The following is a 20268-nucleotide window of genomic DNA, read 5'->3' on the forward strand; positions in this document are numbered from 1 at the left end:
AATTAACCTAGAAGGTAACACCCACGCACAGGAAATCAATGTGAGTCAATGCCCTGTATAGCTATCCTTATCTCAACCAGCAAAACCCCTTGTTCCTTCCTATTATTGCTTATACTCTCTCTACAACAAAATTAGAGATAAGGGCAAAATACTTTCTGGTGGGTATTGAGGGGGGGGACCGGGAGGGGGTGGAGTGGGTGGTAAGGGAGGGGGTGGGGGCAGGGGGGAGAAATGAACCAAGCCTTGTATGCACATATGAATAATAAAAGAAAAATGAAAAAAAAAAAACCCCAAAAAAAATTAAAAAAATAAAAAAATAAAAAAACATTAAAAAAAAAAAAGGAATTGTGACAGACTTATCACTGTGAGTTCCTGAAACCAGAATTCATAAATTGGGCACCCAGAAAATATTCAAAAATGAATAAATGAGTCAAGTGATTGACTTTGCTGTTTAAAAATCTGTCTATTATTTCCCTTGTAAAAAGACTGATAGCTAAAAAAACAGTGAAGTTTAAAAAGTCTAAGAGATATATTAAAACTAATTAGAATGCCAGCCATATATAACAGAAATAGCTGTTTCTGACCTGAGAATCAGAAGTTCTGGGTTCTTTTCTTCATTTTTGAAGTCACTTAAGCTCTTGACCCAAATTTCTTTATCTGTCCACTAGATGGATTAAATCATCTAAGTTCTAAATCCCTATTTTTAAAATAAATTTGAGTGGGGAATACTAAAATGTCTTTAATATTTAAACATAGTCCAATTTTTCAGATTAATGCAAATTTAAACTATGGAACACCTGACTATCAATGTCACTGGCCACAATTTAAAAATTCATACTTATTTGTTAATATTGTAATGATAATTACTAGATGTGTTAACACCATGAGACCATTTCCACCTACTTCATTTATAGCAGCACTTCTAAAACAGTTCAGTAAGAGGATCTTACATTTAGTCAAATTTATAAGAATATTCTGATGATCCCTGAACCACAGATAAAACAAGGCATACTTATGATGCAAATGAACCCTTTACTGGTCCTTCAAAACAACCACCCTTTGATGGAGCTCGGTATTTTCCAATAGCACCTCAGCAGTAATTAGTGCCTTTTAAAACTGAATGAAAATAGCAAATGAACAGTAACTTTCTGAAAATTCATGTTTCTACAGAGCAGCATTAGACACTGCTTGGAACTCAGAACTTAGTACCTGATATTTGGATAACAATGACCTTCCCATATCTCTAAAGCCAAGTGGCAGCAACAAACATAAGGTTCTCAAGAGATGAACAAAAACGAGCCACGGGGACTCGTGACTCAGGAGGTAGAGCACATGCTAACAAGCACTCTCAGTCCAAAGCCAACACGAAGGAAAAAAGTAAGTGGGCCAAAGATACAGAGGAAAACGGCTACAAAACCATAAAATTCAGGGGTTAGAAATAATCAAAGTGCCTGAGTACTAAGAAGTGTGCAAATAAGTGTATTATTGAACAATATATACTTTTAAAAAGCAATGGTTTTCTGTCCCAATGTACACTGCTCATTCAGATTATTTGATTGAAACAATTACAGATGCATATTCCACCTAATAATTGTATGTGAACACTGGTATCAAGACCATGGAACTATGTATGTCCTTCCATTATTATTTGTAACTATGCTACATTAAGCTATATGGAACGGTTATCACCTATTTACTTATAATTATCCAAATCAATAATATCCATAATTAAAATTACACATAGTGAAATTCTCTTAAAATAATTCTGACTAATTCCATGCCCCTTGATTCTGAGGCAGTAATTTACTTCCCCCCTTCACTCTGCTTTATTGCCCAGAAAACTGGTTAAGTCATACAAGTTAAAAAAGGGGGGTAAAGATGAAAAGAAGAGGAATGGCCAACATTCAACATCTTAGCATGGCACAGCTGTGTGACATAATCCCTGTCTGTCTACCTCACCCAACCATCCCTAAAATTGTGCACGTCACTTGACAAACTAGCCTCAGGCAGCACTGAGTTTATCTGCAATTCCTGAACATACCAGACATCATGGTGGCCCCTGCCACAGGCCCTGCATGGACTAGGCTGCCCCTGCTCCTCTGTGACATGCAACATAAGCCACCTACCCCACAAACACCTTTTGAATCAGACAGGAAGACTTGACCATTACTGAATCTGAGTTTTCTCTATTTGAGGGATATATCGTTTTAATCTTCTAGCCCTAAACACTAACACAGCACTGCCACATATCAGTGGTCAGCATATAACTATGTAATGCACACCTCCCTCCATCAAATCACATACTTAGCAACTTTTGTCCATATTCTAAGTAACAGGTCATGCTATTCCATTGTTCCTTAGCTTCCTCTGTTAAAAATACCCAAACCTGCCTTGTAAATACTCCCTAGCCTTTAAGATCCAACTCCAGCAGATATGAACTCTACGGTGCTCCGCAGAGCAGGGTTTCCACTCCTGGAGTGGCTCCTTCAAATCTTTCTACTCTGGGTAGCTCATGACCACAGGGCCAGTGTATTACCTTGTCACTATGCACCATAAAGAAGAGATTTGGAAAAATTTGCTCAATGAGGCTAGGCATGGTGGCTCATGCCTATAACCCTAACTACTTCAGGGAGGCAGAGATGAGGAAGATCTCAGTTTGAAGTCAACTTAATCAATAAAAGCTGGGCTTAGTGGTGCAAGCCTATTAATCCCAGCTACGTGGGAACCATGAAAAGGAGGACTGTGCTCCAGGCCAGCTTGGGCATAAATGAAAGACCCTATTTGAACAATACTTAAGCCAGTCACCTGTAATCCTAGCTACTCAGGAGCCAGAGAACCAAAAGATCATGGTTCTCTGAGTAAAAAATTCACAGGACCCCAATTCAAATCAAAAAAGGTTGACTATGGTGGTACATGTCAGTCATTTCAGTTACAAAGGAAGCGAAAATAGGAACATCTCAATGGGACCCTATGTGAAAAACACCTACAGCAAAAAGGGCTGGGTGGCTCAAGTAGTAGAGTGCCTGCCTAGTGAGCATGAGGGCTCTGAGTTCAAACCCCAGCGTTGCCAAAAAAAAAAAAAAAAGATCTGCTGAATAAAAGAAAGAAATCATAAATCAATGGACAGGCTTCTCTTCTACCTATAACTCTCAAACCTTCTCTTACCCAGTTGTTGGACAAATCAAAGAGCAAAAGCTTAGGCAAAGTAATATGAGCAGGAAGAAGAAAGTAGAAAACAGGTTAACAAGAAAAAATAAATTACAGAGCAGGGGAAGGAAGCCAGAGAGTGACTACTAGCCTCCTGTATGCTACTGTGGGGATGAGAAGGTTACAGAACACTAAGACACTCACCAGTTTTTTAATCATCCCAGAGCCATTTTAAAATACAAATAAAGCAACAATGACTTAAGACAATGGGACATGATTGTTTCACTGGAAAAGGCAGATGCCAATGTTTCTAACTATAATACCAACAAGTGACAATGTTTATTTTATCTCTATTTTGTTATAGGTTGATTATACCTTCTGGCCTTGCAATAAATCTATGACCCCCATTCTTCCAGGTCAAAAAGTCAGGAAAATGTTACCACAAAGAAGGAAAATAGGGAAAGATAGTGACAGATGAGTTCTCCTTTCACCATGAGGAGAAGCTAGGAAAGGCTTTCCCTATTTCTACTTTACTGTCCTAACACTGCCATAACTCTCCTGTACTGACAAATCAGTTCACTGGAAAATAGATTTCTAAGAAAGAACATTGTTATTTGAATATTATTACCAAGATACTGCTTAGATTTTCGAATTATGAGGTGACTTGTATTTAAAAATGTTTAAAAGGTTCTTCAAAATTTAAAAGGTATTTCAAGGATTATAACCTCAGATGGATAAGTAATTACTATCAAGTCTTCATTCTCTTAAGTGACAGGGAGAGAGAGAGAATGATCACTGCAGGGCAGTTTAAAATTTTCAAAATGGAGACAAAAATATATCATTAGGCTAAAAGCAATACAATGTTACACGTATAATGCAACCTTTATGACAGTACTTTCCTGTCAATTTAAATATTTTTTACAAAACTGAGATACTGCACTTTGTATTGTTACAAACGTTAATTCATGCCACAGTATAAAACAAACTTTTTCTATCTATACTTCTTTAACCAAAATAACCAGCTGAACTAAATACTTATTTTATTCGATACATCTGTAGATATGATGGGTGTAATTAATTGTTCAGCTAAAAATGAAATTCCATGGTGGTTTTAACGATTTAGGTATACACAGCTTTAGTTCTTAGAGCAGACTAAAAATAGTGATTTTAATTTATTCCTGCTGCCTACAATTACCCACAACCATGTATTTTTAAATATTTCCAGCCTATAAAAATTACTAATTTTTGCCACTTGTGTTTATCTGCATTTAGACTTTGATTTGGATAAATTAAGCTCTCAAGTGTTCCTTGCTTTATGAAACTCTGCATGTTGTACACTTCAACACAAATAAATGACTTGTACCATTAGAGGTTTAAGTAATGTAATGTATTTCACGCTCAGCCTGAAGCTGGATTCCAATGAAGTTGCTAATGCACGTAATGATTAAGTGTAACTCAAATACTAACTGTGTTGTTGAAAACATGACAGGCAATAATTTGGTCTATTATATTCTGCCATTTAATTGCCTAGTACAGACATTCTCTGACACGTTATGAAGCAATGATTTACAATTATTCAAGCTGCAAAGGTCAGAAAGTGACATTATAATCATCTACATAGAGATCCCTTCTAATGCACAAAAACTAGGTAATGCCACAAGCGTGCACGCGCACACGCACGCGCGCGCGCGCGCACACACACACACAGTTTTATCGCATTAGTAACTTTCTATTTAAGGTTTCTTAAACCAACTGGGAATAAACAGTCCCTAAGCACAGTGAAGAACAATTTTAAAAGTCTGGAATCTTCTTATGAACCCAGAGATGACAGATTTAGAAAATGTCCTTACTCTCTCCTGATTAGGTAAATCCTATTCATCTAATTAATTCCACACACACAACTCATGAGCAGACACAGGGAAATCCATCAGTAAAAAACACAGTCTCTAAATCACATATATTGGGGTCTATGCTTCTGAATAATAGCATGTGAAACTTAGGTATCATTTCCTAGCTTTATGAAAATCACGGGCCTAATTATAAAAGTTTTCTGTAATTCTTTAAAGTTAATTAACTAAAAAATAAAAACTCAGGTTGATGTCATCTTTACATTTTTGGCACTTATTTTATTCTATAACACAGACATGTTCTACCACTCAATTGAGTACAATAAATTATCAACACATGAAGGACAATGGTGGAAAACAGTAAAATCATTCAAAACACACTTTTAAGTAGGAAGACTGAAACAAAGGAACAGATGGGGGCTGGGGGAAATGCCAGAATCTGAAAGTAAGACATTATGCAAGCAATTGTTTAAAGAGCGTAAATCTGAGCAAAAACAGAAAATAAAAGTGGCTAGTGGGAGGAACTAGATAAGTTACATTTATTACATGCTAGTGAAAACAACCTGGAGGGGGGAAAAAGGAGTACTAATTAAAGTAAGTCAGTAATGAAAAAACAGGTCTGACAAAAAGCAGAAAAAGAAAAGGAATAATTAAAACGAAGAGTAACAATGATCCACCATTATTAGTTGCATAATTTTAGTACATCACTAAACATGGGATAACAAACAAGAGTTCCACGATCACACAAAGCTATCATGACCAGCAAATGCTATGATTATTAATCAAGACATTTACTAAACCACAAAGCACTGCATAAGCACTACTTTTGAGTGGCTACCGTACACTACTTCGTACACAGAATTAAAGTAAATTTAAAGGAATTAACATGACATGATGTCTAAAATGACTTTTTAGATTTTCAAGTTCCTGAATACTAAAAACAATAAAGGTAGAGATCATGAATTTAATAAAAAGACATATTCTGCCTACTTTTAAGTATAAGGTTATTAAATAAGTTACTGACTTTTTCAGAGATGCTTTCCATTATTTATTTTTGCTTCCACTAAGCCCTACATCAACCCGTGATAGATTTTCATGTTAACTATGCATCAAATGCCTAAATATAAATACCAATATATTCTATAAAATTCCTTTCTTGATCATACTTGGATGTAAGAAAAACATGATTAAGAAACTCTACTGTTCAAAAAAAAAATGTTCTTCCTAAAATCAAAAGCAAGATAAATGGGTCTTAAACACTGTCTAAAAGATGTACTTAAAAAGGAGAAGTGCAAAACCAGACACTGCTGAAATCTTTACTATGACATGAGCAGGTGGTCCTTGCTCAAGTAGAATTTAAATTCTAAATTCTGAGCCCCAACTAAACAATAGGAATTTGACTTTTAACACATTCAGCTTCTTCTGTCAAACTAATTTTAATCCATGATACAAGGCAGCCAAGATTAACCAATGGGGGTTAAGGAGGAAACCATCCTAAAACTGATCTTGAAGATTCAAAGATCAACATAGGTCAGACAACTAACAGTTAAAAGAGTTTTTGATATGGGAGTTGCTACCACCCAACTCTAAAATTAAGGTCTTCTCATAGAAAGATAAGGAAAAGAAACAATAAAAGTAACCTGAAACATCAGTGTGGAGCTTGATTCAACAAAACTTAGTGTCTGTCAGTTCCATCAATTTCATCATAAAGTATTACATTTTTCTTCAAGAAAACCAAGTTTTTACTACGAAAAAAAAAAAGAGTATAGTATTTAAGTAGTAATTTCACTTTAAAAGTGTGCCTGCCCTGATATTTTTATGTATTATTCAATCAGGAGTATTTGAGAAGTAACTTCATGTGATTCAAATAATGAAGTGCTCATTAATACAATTCTAAAAGACTGAGACTAAGATACTAACTACTGGAAAAAAAGAAAACAGTGCAGGACCTTCTGTTTGTGACAAAATTATAGAGTTAATGTTCCCAAAAGATCGCCTCACCTCTTACAACACGATTTTATAAAAGATGAAATTTATAGTAATTAAAGCTGATGAAGAAATGCAGCATGAGCTGCTTATGTTCAGGAACTAATAGGTCCACTGAGCATTTCTAAGATTATTTAGCCATCAATGATAATGAATTGACACTGTCAGCAATGTTAATGTACCAATGCTCTCTCGTGCTTCTAGATGGATAACCAATCCCTGCTTTTTTTGTTTCCCATTTTCAATCTTTAAGTTCCACACTACTCTATTCCTATGAAACACAAAAATCTGACACTTTTTCTTTAACATTAGACTATTCAATTCATTATTGTTGTTTCAACTACATAAATCAATAGTTACTCTTTTGTTTACTCCAATTCTTCAGAACTTTAAGCTTTGCTATAAAAGTAACTATCCTGTTAAAATGTCACATAGCCTGCAAATTAAATTTCATCTCAAAAAATAAAAAATTATCTCATAGTCAGATGAAAGTTAATGGCTACCATAATTCTGAAAGATACAATCCTGGAATCTAGAATATCTGTTCTACACATGTGCTCACACGTGCGTGTGTGTGTGTGCACACATTCACAGACAGCTCTCTATGGCAACAATATAAAACTCAGTATGTGCATACTTACTTATAATTCTGTATCTTGCTAATCATGGATATAAAGTACAAGTGCAACATTTCAGTTGAATGTAGCAAGCAATTAGCTAAGCAAAGGGTGCACTGTTCAAATTATACAATTAAGACTAATTAATTATGAATTGTTTGATACAATATATGTCAAAAAATGTTCTCTGAAAAAGTTTCTTCTCTTTCCAGGGTCTTAATAACTCCAATAAAAAATGAATAGAATTAGATTCCAACTAACAGAGTATACAAAATTTATTTACTTATTTCTCAAAAACAAGAAAGAAACTGCTTGTTGTCACCTAATAGAAAATTTTCATTGAAGTCAGGGCCATCTTCTCTCCTATAACTCATAGGATAAAAACAATAAATGAGTTATCTTTTAAAATTCCAAGACCTATAGCAATTAAAATGAGCCATTTGGCACTTGACTCCTGCAGCTAAAATCAGTAGTAACAAAACTCATTTTCCCACTGATCTTCAGGGGGCTTCAAGGCAAAGGTTCATCTTCATTTACTTTAGCTGCAAGTCACTGAACCATCAATCCTCCCAATGAATAAATCACAGACATTGGTTAATAAAACTGCTTGCAAAGTTATTTGTAAAACTATCTTAAGGCTCAACTGCATCCTGGGATGAAATGTACTGTCCAACAAAAACGCACAGGCTGTTTCTGAGTTAAAGGATATTTACATGGTAATATCAATCTAAAGAATCTTCTACTGAAAATACAACAATATAACATGTGCACATTGCATAATTCAATTGAACCAGCAATAGTTTGTAAACGAACCTTTAGGAATCGCAGATTTCTTAGGTTTCCCATAAAGTGTTTCTATATGATGTACTTATTAATTTCTGTAGCATAACCTTAAAATATACTTTTAATCAGAAGTAGACTATTAAAATACATCTCTAAATGTCCTATGACACCATCTATGTTATAGCATTTTAAAACCTTTTAAACATTTCTGCTAAATTAATTGGTTTTACATTAAGGCACCTCAATACTTTCTATTAAATGTAACACATTTGAATGACAAACATTAAGAATGGCTCTGCAAAGAGCCATTAACTAAAAAAGGTAACTGGTTTTGAAATAAAGTTATACAAAAATACATTATACACTGTTTTTATCACGTCTTCCTTCAAATAATCAGTAACTAGCCATCTAAATTTGAATCTGAATCCTTATATAATAAGTCCAATGGATCCAAAGTGCCACTGTGATTAAAATTAAAGCCAAAACTAAAAGGAAAAAAAACATACATAGACATTCCTAAAGCTATATTGTGTATTTTTTAATGTCTTTAAATGGAATTTATAGTTCTCTCTGGCAATGTGAATGAACATCCTATAATTTAGTCAATTTACAGATTACAGGTTCAAATTGACCTTGTAGCCCATAAAATTGCTCATCTTCAGAACAGGATTAGAAGTGGGAGAGGAATGTCATAACTGTATTTAAGGAATTTACCATAACAAAGGAAAGGAGGATATGCATGCATAATTTTAGCCACTCTTACTCATATCAGTTCTGAATTCTGAAACAATGAATATCCTGCACAGGCTTCCTAGTTCACACAGTAGCGATGGCTTCAATTTACTCACCCACAGACATGACACTTGTATTCCCTCATCCCAAGGTGCCTTTTCACATGGTTTCTGGCATCCCCAAGCTGAGCTGTTGCAAAATGGCATATCTTGCACTTGAATGGTTTTGATCCTGAGTAAATTTAACATAAAATAAGATTTGGTTTGAATAATACATTACTGACAGTTTTAAAAAGAGGGCTAAATCCTAAATCATATCTCATATCTAATTAAGAATTTCTGTCCCCAAAATGGTATGCTTGCATTCATTTATATCTCAAATAGACTGATTCCATAATTATTCTACCCAGAAGGCTTTAATCTTTCAGTGAATCTTCCCAACTTTCAATAATATTTCTGATTTAAAGTCAAAAATGATACTGTTGAGCAGCATTAAGTAGACAAGACAAGCTAAATAATTTTACACATTTTTCTTACAATTCACAAAAATACTTCTTAAAGGTACTCTATTTAAAATGGAACATTTTTAAAATACAATTGCAAACAGGGTGACGGGTATCTCTAAAAGAGTATCATGGAGCATGTTTTCCAGTGGCCATCTTGTTTTCTCCTATTTCCCAAGCTTTGAATTTATAGATATTAAAAAGTTTTTTTCAGATGTTTTTGCTGTCATTTATTTCAAATGATCCACAATATTACTATTTTATAATCATATACAATGTATGAATATATAGTGGATAAACTACTGTGTTTTTATGATCATTATATAATTTAAAAAGCTATGATGATTCAGCAAATCCAGAGTATTGACATTTTGGTTGCTATTGATTTCATGAACAAGTACTTCAACACAAAAGTCACAATGATAATAATAAAATGCTTTAATCATTTCATAAGAAATAAGAACAGACTGTACTCAAAAATGAGAAAATAAAACTAAATGAAACTCAATAAAATCACTACCAGCAATAGATAAGATTTTTAACTAAAACATACTAATATTTAACGCACATTAATGAGAAACAATGTTCTTCTAGGGTACAAAATATGTACATACCATTTCCCAATTTTCTAACCACTATATTTTCAAGTTAATCAAAATAATAAAAACCACAGTTTTTTATAATATATTTCCAGATTTTTCATATAATGTTTACTAACTACTTGGTGAAATACCTCTCCTGATATAAGTAGATAGGATATGAAATATGTGAGAGTTAATAAGTATACAAAAAAGAGCCCAAATTTAAAAATTGCAATAAATCATATTTGATCAATGAATGTTCATGCAGTGTGCCCTTGAAAAAAGAATCCTCCAAGAATACTTTGTTGAAACTGAAGCACTCAGTAAAAAAATTTAGAGTCTTAAATTTCAATTTAATTCCCAAAAGCTGACGAAAAAAGTGAAGCATTTAATTTTAATCTTCCAACAGAAATAAAAAAGTCAACAGTACTAAGCATGGGCAGACAAGGTTGAATATTTCACAGTTCAATGACAATGAAGCTAGATCTCTGAATACTTCCATTTCTATGGTTAGAAGTAGATATAAAATATATTTAGCACCTGAATGGCTACATCTAATCAAGTTTATATTTAAATGTCAAAAGCAGGTTGAGACTGCAGCTTATAACAATCACATTCTATCAATCACTTCAGAAAACTATGGTTTATTTAAATGGTTCTGATAAAAAACTAAGCTTATCACTACTTTATAACATTAACATAGACAAAATTCTGTAAAGAGACTTCTGAAAAGAGTGAGAACTAATCTACTCATATTTAAACTGAAATGCTAAAAGAATAATTTGGAAATCATTAATTTACAATAATATCAGATTTCAAATAAAAGACAAAGTTCTCCCAATATCTACTTCTATGGCAATTTGGGGAAGTTGAACAAAAAATAACTCTGGCTGAGTTTTGGCTTTACTCACACAGCACCTGCACTGTGACAGTTCCTCTCAAGTGGCACCAAAGCCACACAGGTGGAATGGGGACCTTTGTATTTTCAATTTGCTCTTCACAGCTATTCTATGAGGAACTCCTTCCTATAGGCCTCAGTAATCACTTCTGCAATGTACGGATAACACATCGATAAGGCATTCTACCCAAAACCACAAAGGTCTTGACTCTCCTTCATATCTTCTATTCAGAGTAGACTGTGTTAGCATCTCCTTTTGGTCCGGTAAGAATTCAAACACCCACCGGGGCTGGTGGAATAGCTCAAGTGGTAGAGTGTGGCCTAGCAAGTGTGAGGCCAAGTTCAAACCCCAGTACCCAGAAAAGAAGAAAAAAAGAAAAAAAAAAGAATTCAAACACCAGCTGAGGCGATACTTCTCAATATAAGGAAATGAAAATCCATCCCTTTTTCTTTTTTCCTAACTGATAATGCTTCCACTTTAAAGCTTCTTATACACAGTATAAAACAGATCCAGGTACAGGCCAACCCTGTAAAACCACGTATTTCTAATTTGTTTTTCTCTAAGGTATATTTTATTACTACAAGCTTTCAATGTTATCTTAAATAGGTCCATTCCTTGGGGCAGTATTATTCTCAGAAAGACTTTTAAATTTGGTCTGTGAGGTTTTTTTGAAGGGGAAAAACTAAAGAGGCCCTCTAACTTTCTGGCACCTGATTATTTTACCAGAACAAATTCCAAAGACTGAAAAATCTAGTCTGCATTACTAACTGTTATGCATATACAGATGTGACACTAACATTCATTGGAAAAGTCAAACAAAAACCAGTAAGTCTTAAAGGAATTAAGTAAGAAGTAATGAAGAGGTATATCATCTATTGCTTCTCAACCACAGTCTAAATTCCATAGTCCTTTCTGAACACTTAATTCATTCATCCTTTCATTCACTTACTCACTTACCCACTCACTCCCTCAATTGCTCATTCATTCACTCATTCAACAAATAATACCAAGTGCCAATTATGAGTTGGGCATGTGGAAAGAAATGAAGAAAGTAGTCTCCCTGTTCTTACTGTATTCAGCCTTCAAATTAACTCTCCTAGTGATCTGTGTGTTCTCTAAACTGTAATACATTGAGTTCCAAGAGTTTTCAGTGAAGTCACAAACGCCATACATATATCCCCACAACGACACTTTGAAAATACACAAGTGATCAGAGCACTCTGAACATAAGCAGAATGGCTTCAGACAATCTTGAGGCCTAATAGTATCTTCCATGTCATGTTAAACAAAAGCTTTAGCAGAATACTGCAGGACAGAGAACATAGCTCCATGAACCCCATTAATGTGAGAAAGAAGACTGCTATTATTGGTCTCACTGCTTCACACCAGCGAATGCATGGAAAACTCTAAGATGCTTTCTTCCTAAAGTCTTGATAACGAAAACTCATTTATTTCTTAGAGGGCTACTTTTATCATGCTAAAGATGAGGGAAAGGTTATATAAAACATAAAACAAATCACAAAATATGAAAAAAGGACTGGAAGAGTAAGCCCTTTTCCAGTTAACCATTAATAAGAGTCCCTGCATTACTATTTCATGGACATAAGCAAAGTATCAGAAGGGCAATTCATTTTAAGATGCTCCAAGAATGGGGGCGGAAAAATTGCATTATAACCTGAGACCAACTTCTCCAAAAATGACTTGCAAAATTCTAATAGTGGAGTGACAATTCGTACTCAGGAAGGATTTCTCTGTGCGCTCCATAAAAATGTACTTGCTGATAAGACCAATAAAAGATGTTTTAAAAAAAAAAAAGTATGCTAACTTTTACTAAATGTTACAATCAGTGATGTAACTTATATAAGCAGGGTTACTTTGTCACATATTGACAGTTACCTCACTTTCACATCCACATTAACTCGATTTTAAATGCAATTAATACATATAGTCAAGGAAGACTAATGGACTACATTCTGCACTTAACCTGGTGGACATTTTCAAATGGCACAAGTGACCAGTGCAAACCTATTTTGCATTGTAAACGACTAAATAAATCTTAATGGATTAAGAATGATCAGCTATCAACACACAAGGGAAATTAAGTGCTGAAATGCCTACATTGATTATTTTAAATTATTAGCCTTACTCTGTTCTTGAATTTGTATGCTTTTAGTGAGCTCTAACACATTTACAAGACTTATTGACTATAATTACAAGAGAATTCAAGTAATGGACACATCAATTAAAAGCAACATGTCTTGACCAGACAGTTGCATAAAGAATTCTAAAAAGAGCTCCATTAGCATCTTCCCCTTAGTTTTATTCAGTTATCTGCCTTAAGAGGGCATATTAAGAAAATGCATATTTTCTGTGCATATGAACAGACCTAATTTCTAAGACCATATAATTTCAGAAAAGTGAGCTGCAATAAGATACTGACAGAGGTACTAATTATGTAAACAAATAACCATTTAAACTTACTCCAAAAAATAGTTTTATGGCATGTGACTAGTTGAGATTGGTAGTACAACATTTATATTTGCCTAGATTAATCTTATATAGGTTGTCCTATTACTTTTTTCAATGGAAAACTTTTATCTATCTTTAATCATCCTCACCTAGAAATAATGCTCTATACTTTTCTTTCTCCTTGTAAGCATGCACTAAGTTTCAAAAACTGCATGAATTTAAAGTATAGCTTTAATAATAAGCCATTATTTAAAAGTACAGTAAAGTAAACCTTACAGTGTTAATGAAAATATGTTCATTGAAATGTGAATTTATTATTCAAATCCACTCATAAATTCAACCATGGAGACAGAACTTGTCTAAGCAGAGCACAATGATTTAGAAAAGCTGTCTATTTAAAATAAAGAATGTATGGCAGGTTTATAGAAACACTGCAGTGAATTTTTACATAAATTTAGAACAGTAGCTTATGCATTTCCCACAAAAAAGTGCTTTTTTTCAATTTTCTCCCCAAATTAAACGTTAACATGGAATACTAAATGTGACTAAAGCAGGTGCTACCTCCATGAAAATCAAATCCCAGTACATATTGACTGAAATGTGTTGACTAATTTTGATCCTTAAAAGTAGAATCTTCCTGCCTGGGGTTATACTTCTGGATATAAAATATCTGGTAATGAATACTTTTATATCCCTGAAATTGCAAGAAAAATTTTATTAAAAGCCAAAAGCCATTTAATATGTCCTCCAAAAACATAAAGTGTCACTTAATATATACTTTGGAAAACCAAGTAATTAAGACATAGAACAAGTGAAAAATTGTAGTAGGGATTTTAACAAAAGCATCGGAGAGACTAGGCTTTTTGACAAAAGTAAAAGAGACTTATCAACCAACCTGCCTTTGGAATCACTTCTAAAAATGTTAAGTGTCAACAATGACTTATTACAGACGTAATAAGAGCACCACATGGCAGTGAAATGTGAAATTAGGTGGAAGGTCAACAAACAAATGCATATCAAGATGGGAACAAATGTCCAAACTTTATCATACCTTTGCACTTTAGTTTACATACCTGTATGAGTGCGAATGTGTGCCAGAAATGCCATCGAATTACTACTTCGACACATCTTCCCACAGTACTTGCAAACATTTCCCTGGTTTTCCTCTCTTTCACGATTGATTTGCTCAGTGTCTTCCACTATATACTTATTCACCTCTCGTAGCAATTCCTCATGCTGTCCTTTAATATGTAGAAATAAATTTTGTTCAGAATCAAAGGGCTCTGTACACTTGACACATTTAAAGGTGGCCCCTCCCTCTGGAAGCTCTTCTACACTGGCCTGTTCATTTCTCATATGACCAGCACTAGCCAAATGCTGATGAAGGTTACTTTCTGTATAGAATGATTTTCCACACAGTAAACAATGAAAGTGTTTCTCTTTCGTGGGATGCTTCATGGCTATGTGAACATTCAGTCCACTCAGTCCATCTGCTAAGAAGCCACAATCATCACAACGGATTCGTGTGGATTCACCAAAGGAACCACCTTCAACTTTCTTCTTTTTCAAACCTTGAGCACAGTCTTTTATGGGCAACTCACTAATTTTCACCCCAGTTGCCATCAGATCCTCTTCCGACTGGTCTATCAATTCACCATCTTCAGGGTTCTTAATTCTAATTATGGAAGAATCAAACCGGCCAAAACTGTACATGGCCTGCCCTTTATCATCAACACTGATTATAGTTTCATAAACATCATTGCTCACAACTGTGCTATCAGAAGCTGGGCCATCCTCTTCCAAAATAACTTCTGTTTCATGTTGTGAATCCAACAGAATTTCCTTATTCTCCAGAATGGGATTTGTTTGCACATCTTTCAACACCTCTGGATGATGTGCACAACCAGCTTTGTTCTGACCACTATCATCCAGGGTTAGCTGCTCTCTTGTTATCCTCATCACCACAGAGGAAGTGCTTTCAGCAGAAGGCCCCCCATCTAGGACTGCAGCACATGGGCGTTTGTCAAAGACTTTACCTCCACCAGCTCCTTTACCGCCTCCATCTCTCTCACAATGTGTACTTGAATCACCGTCATTCAGCACATCATGGTTTTTCTTTGCTGTCTCAGAATTCAAAGCAGAGCTCCCTGAAATTTCATTCTGAAATCTGCTTGGGGAGACGTAACTAGAGGAAATGTTAAGGGATACCATTTCCTCAGGTTTTATACCTTTATCCTTGACAAGGGGCTGTTGGAAAGTCTCACAAAAGGGATGTTCTTCACTGAAATTAGATTCATCCTCAGTCTCAATTTCTACAGACTCAGGAGCACAGAGTACTTTAGACATATCTAAATTAGTATTCTCATCTAAAATAGAGCAATGTGTAGCATTTCTAGATTTTAGAGTAGCAGATGGTTGGTCTGAAATTATTTGAAATGCCTCAGGATTTTCTGAATGCTCTGCTTCAGGTATAATGACATTTTTGGACATTTCTGCAGAACTCACTTCTCCATTAGAAGAGTTGAGATAAGACTGCCTTTTCATTTTGTGCTTCTCTGTCGCTGCGTGCCTCGTCATCTCTCGACGAGTGACTGCATAGTAATCACAGGCCATGCAATAGAACTCAAACTCTTTTGTATGTTTCCGTTTCACATGCAGCTCTAGAGTAGCAGAGGAGTGGGCATTAAACTCACAGTACAGACACTTGTTATCACTTGTACCTGCAACATCTCTCTGGGCAGATGCATCCCCCTGTTGGAGGTCTTCTGGCTCTGGAGAACCTTGTCCCCTTTCAGCGAGATGACTGCTAACTTCTCCATCTACAGAATGAAAAACATTTTCAGCTTCTACCTCAGTTGGAGTTCCATGATCTATCACTGGCTTCTCTAAAGCAGAGGTATGTGACTCAGTTAACGTTTTAGTTTGTTCATGGGAAACAGCCACTGCTGAATGAGTGTTCTTTTCACAGGCTTCAAGATTGCCCACTTCTGGGCCAACAATTACATCCGAACTGTGTTTCCCATTTGCCTCTACTTCTACCCGTCCTTTATGCTTCTTGGTGGCACAATGACGTTCCATATCTCCCTTAGTTACAGTATAATACTTACAAACTTTGCACAAATAACTATACTGGTGACTGTGTTTACGTCTAATGTGAACAGTCAAATTTGTAATACTAGAGGCCAAAAGACCACAGTGTGAACATGTCCGTGAGATGTTGCCTTTGGGTCTCCCTCTCTTTGGAGTGATGTTCAAAGTGTTCAAGTGTTCACCATCTTTGGTGATGACACCAGGCTGCGACATATCCTTAGGATTTTCTATGCTCTTCTCAAGATAGGAATGCTCCTGTAATTGCACACCTATATGGCCTTCAGTCCTTCCATTTCCGGAAATGTTAAATTCTTCTTTCTTATCATTTGTACCTATACATACCCTTTCAATACATTCTTCAAAACTTAAGCCAATATTATTTTTCTTAGCATTTTCAAGATGCTTGCTTCTTTTAATGTGTTTCTCCATTCCTTCTTTGCTCAATGAATAAAGATTGCATGCTTTACAAAGAAAGTGATAGTCTTGACCATGTCGAAGCTTTATGTGTCTTGTGAGAACAGTAGAAGATCTTGTTTTATAAAAACACTTCTTACATTGAAACTGAGGCTTACTTGAATGCCTTACTTCAATTCCATGGCTTACCCTGGACTTAACAGGTTCTTCCTGAGCAGCTTTCCCTGATTCATTCATAGAATCTTTTGTAGAATCTACTGATTCTAAAGTACTTAAAGTTAATGTCTGTAAAACAGAATCATTGTTCAATGACAGAGAATTCTTTGGTTGAACCAATAAACTAACATGCTTCTCGGTTGCTTTGTGTTCTTCCACATCTTTCTCAGACAAGAACAGATTACAAGCAGTGCAAAGAAAATCCATATCATGCTTTTCCTTCATGTGGTCTCTAAGTTTCATTTCATTCAAGGAAGTAAAGGAACAACACTGACAACTGAGAACAGAAGCAGATTGTTGATGCTGGCTGTTGTGCAAATGTTCCTCCAAGTCCCTCCTCGATGTACTAGAAAAGTCACAAGCCTGACAGTACAATTTCATCTCTCCTGCATGGGACCTTTTCACATGGATTTCCAAATCTGTTCTATGTGTAGCCATTTGACCACAGTCTGTACAGGTACATGAAATCTGGTGGTCAGAAGCTGGCTTCACTGTTGAGGAGTCCAGCTGCATGGAACCCAGAAAACAGGAACTTGTTTTGTCCTGTACCATTTCCAGGGTGTCTACGGTAGTCACACACAGGCTCTGGACATTGTTGCTCGTTTCTATGTGTTTTGGCATTGGTTCTTCAGCATTTGTTTTGATCTGTGTTCTAAAGTTTTTCATACACATCCTCTGAGTTTCACTTGTGCCTCTTTTATTAACTCCTAAAAGATTAAACCTTTTCTTGGCCTGGCCCTTCAAGGCCAAAGTGCCACTCCGTCGGCGAAAACTATTACCTAACATTAGAATATTACGCTCAGGTCTTGCCCTTGAGGTGGTACTGATACTATGTGTTGTCTGCAGGATATTTTTGGTAGATTCTGATTTACCTAAAACACCTTCTGGGGTTACTGTGCCTTCTAGCTGTTTGCTCTCATTTGTAAGATTTCCAGCTACACCAATGGAAATAACATTTTCTTCAACAATCTCTGCTTTTTCTGATGAAATATTCCTGGATGGCACCATTTCAACAAGGAGCTCACTGCTACTACCATGTGGAGAAACACTTCCTCCACAGTCTTTAAATTTGCTCCTCATACTGGGAATTCCTTTTGCATCCCCATCCTTTGCCACTGCTTTAGAGGCTCTTGGTTTCTTTGTTCCTGTGGTACATGTTTTCTTAGGAAAAGGTTGTTTTGTTAAGATCTGTACAAATCCTCCACGAGCAACAAGATTCTGACGCCGGAGATGTGTTTTACCAAGATAGTGCGCATTCAACAGGTTTTCTTCTACACACTGAAAGCCACAAAGTTCACAAGAAAAGACCTTCTGTGGACCATGTGTATGTTTGATATGCATGTGGAGAGCTGAGCTGCTCTCTGCTTTCTGGCTACAGTAGCAGCAGGTATGCTCCTTAGCCTGCTGCATGTGACATTCAGCATGCTTTTCCAAATCAGAGCATGAAGAAAACAAATGGCTACATATACTACACTTGAGAACAGCATCTACATTTCCAAAGGTGCAACTAGCACTAATTTTTTTCAGGGGAAAAGGAGATTCTCTTTCGGTATCAAGGGAAACCGTTTCCTGAGCAGGTTTTCTTTCCCTGTCTGTTTTCAGAGAAAGGGCATCAAGAGTGCTAAAATCACAAGAGGAGGAGAAAGCATTTGGAAGAGCTGCGCCTGCATCTGAGCAGTCCTTCAGGAAGGTCTCCTTTCCTGCCTCATCTAACGGGATGCCCACTTCTTGGGCTGAGCCCTCAGGAGTGCTGGATCCACCAGCACCCTGCTCTCCAGACTCAAAGCGTTCTGCCTCTTCTACTCTCATTCTCTTGGAAGGATGTTCATTTCTCTCTTCCTCCACAATGTCACTGCCAAAGTTGGATGAGTCCAAAAAACCTCTTTTGTTGGTGACACTCTCAGAGGCATTTGCTATCATGTCAGAAACAGGCCCAAAATTGTCATTATGGGATGAAATACTTCTCACATTTTTTGCTTCCTTGCTCATATTTTTGTCCTCGTCGTTCTCAGGTTTATTCTCAGAATCCATTACTAGTAAAGTTCTGGTGACGTTTCTTATGTCAAAGGTGGCTTACGTAGCACTCATAACCTGTGAAGTAAGTAAACATAGTATGAAGTCTTTGAACATAAAATGCACACATATTAGTCTAAAATCAGATGAAAATTATATTGTGAAATTTCCTGATCACATGTATAAAGTTGTTTTTGAAAAGTATACAGATTTATGGAATATCACACCACACTACTATTGACTCAGGAAGCAATACTATGACATACTTGAGAGAAAAAGACACTCTTGACCAAGTTCCAAAAAAAACTCTCATGTTTCAAATCTCTGAACTAGTAGATTTCAGTTGACACCTCTCTTTTCAAATTACATTCAATGGACTCCCACTCTGTGAAACTGAAATAAAGGAAGTCTGGAAGTCAGGCCTTCCCCTCTTCAGCCTCCCATGTGCTAGTGGAAAAGCAACTGCTTCATCCCTTTCCCCAAAAACAAAAGGCCTTACCATAACTTTTCCAAGTGGACCTCAATTAAAATAACGTGTAGTCTGACCACCTATCACCATTCATGTCGAGTTCTTTTGCCAATGAAAAGCCACTCCTATTCTACCTGTCAGTCATTACCTTCCTTATCTCACATTCATTTTTTGTTGTCTGAAGGTTAATGGCAAAGGGAAATGTCAGTGGTACAGGAGAATTAATAGAGTAAGTTTTAAGGGAAAAAAAAGAATTATATTGAATAAAATGCTTTAAAAATCAATATTGCTGATTTTATTTTTCATTGCAATATTTAATTAAATTAAAACATATCCTTTTCCATTTACTTCACACTATGACTAGAATTTTCAGCCAAATGCTATTTTATTTGATGTTAATAAAAAGTCATCAATATAGTACAGCCTCAAAGATAATGACAGTTAGGTTTAACTATACCATAAGTGACAAATAAAATGAAGCTTATTGCTTTGACTCTGCTAAA

At 35.7% G+C, this 20268-nt stretch overlaps 1 protein-coding gene across 5 annotated transcripts in view; it reads right to left on the minus strand.

Annotated features, from left to right (window-relative positions):
* The window catches only part of Znf407 (zinc finger protein 407), a 447403-nt gene that overhangs the window by 376475 nt on the left and 50660 nt on the right, over positions 1-20268 (minus strand). For all 5 annotated transcript variants that reach the window (XM_074069625.1, XM_074069626.1, XM_074069624.1 and 2 more), the window contains exons 2-3: positions 14637-19374; positions 9229-9343 (exon numbers count right to left, since the gene is read on the minus strand). In XM_074069625.1, the coding sequence (XP_073925726.1) occupies positions 9229-9343; positions 14637-19314 (4793 nt within the window). In that variant the 5' untranslated portion in view covers positions 19315-19374. The remainder of the gene's footprint in view (positions 1-9228; positions 9344-14636; positions 19375-20268) is intronic.

The sequence above is a fragment of the Castor canadensis genome, chromosome 4, assembly GCF_047511655.1.
Source record: "Castor canadensis chromosome 4, mCasCan1.hap1v2, whole genome shotgun sequence".
Taxonomy (NCBI): domain Eukaryota; kingdom Metazoa; phylum Chordata; class Mammalia; order Rodentia; family Castoridae; genus Castor; species Castor canadensis.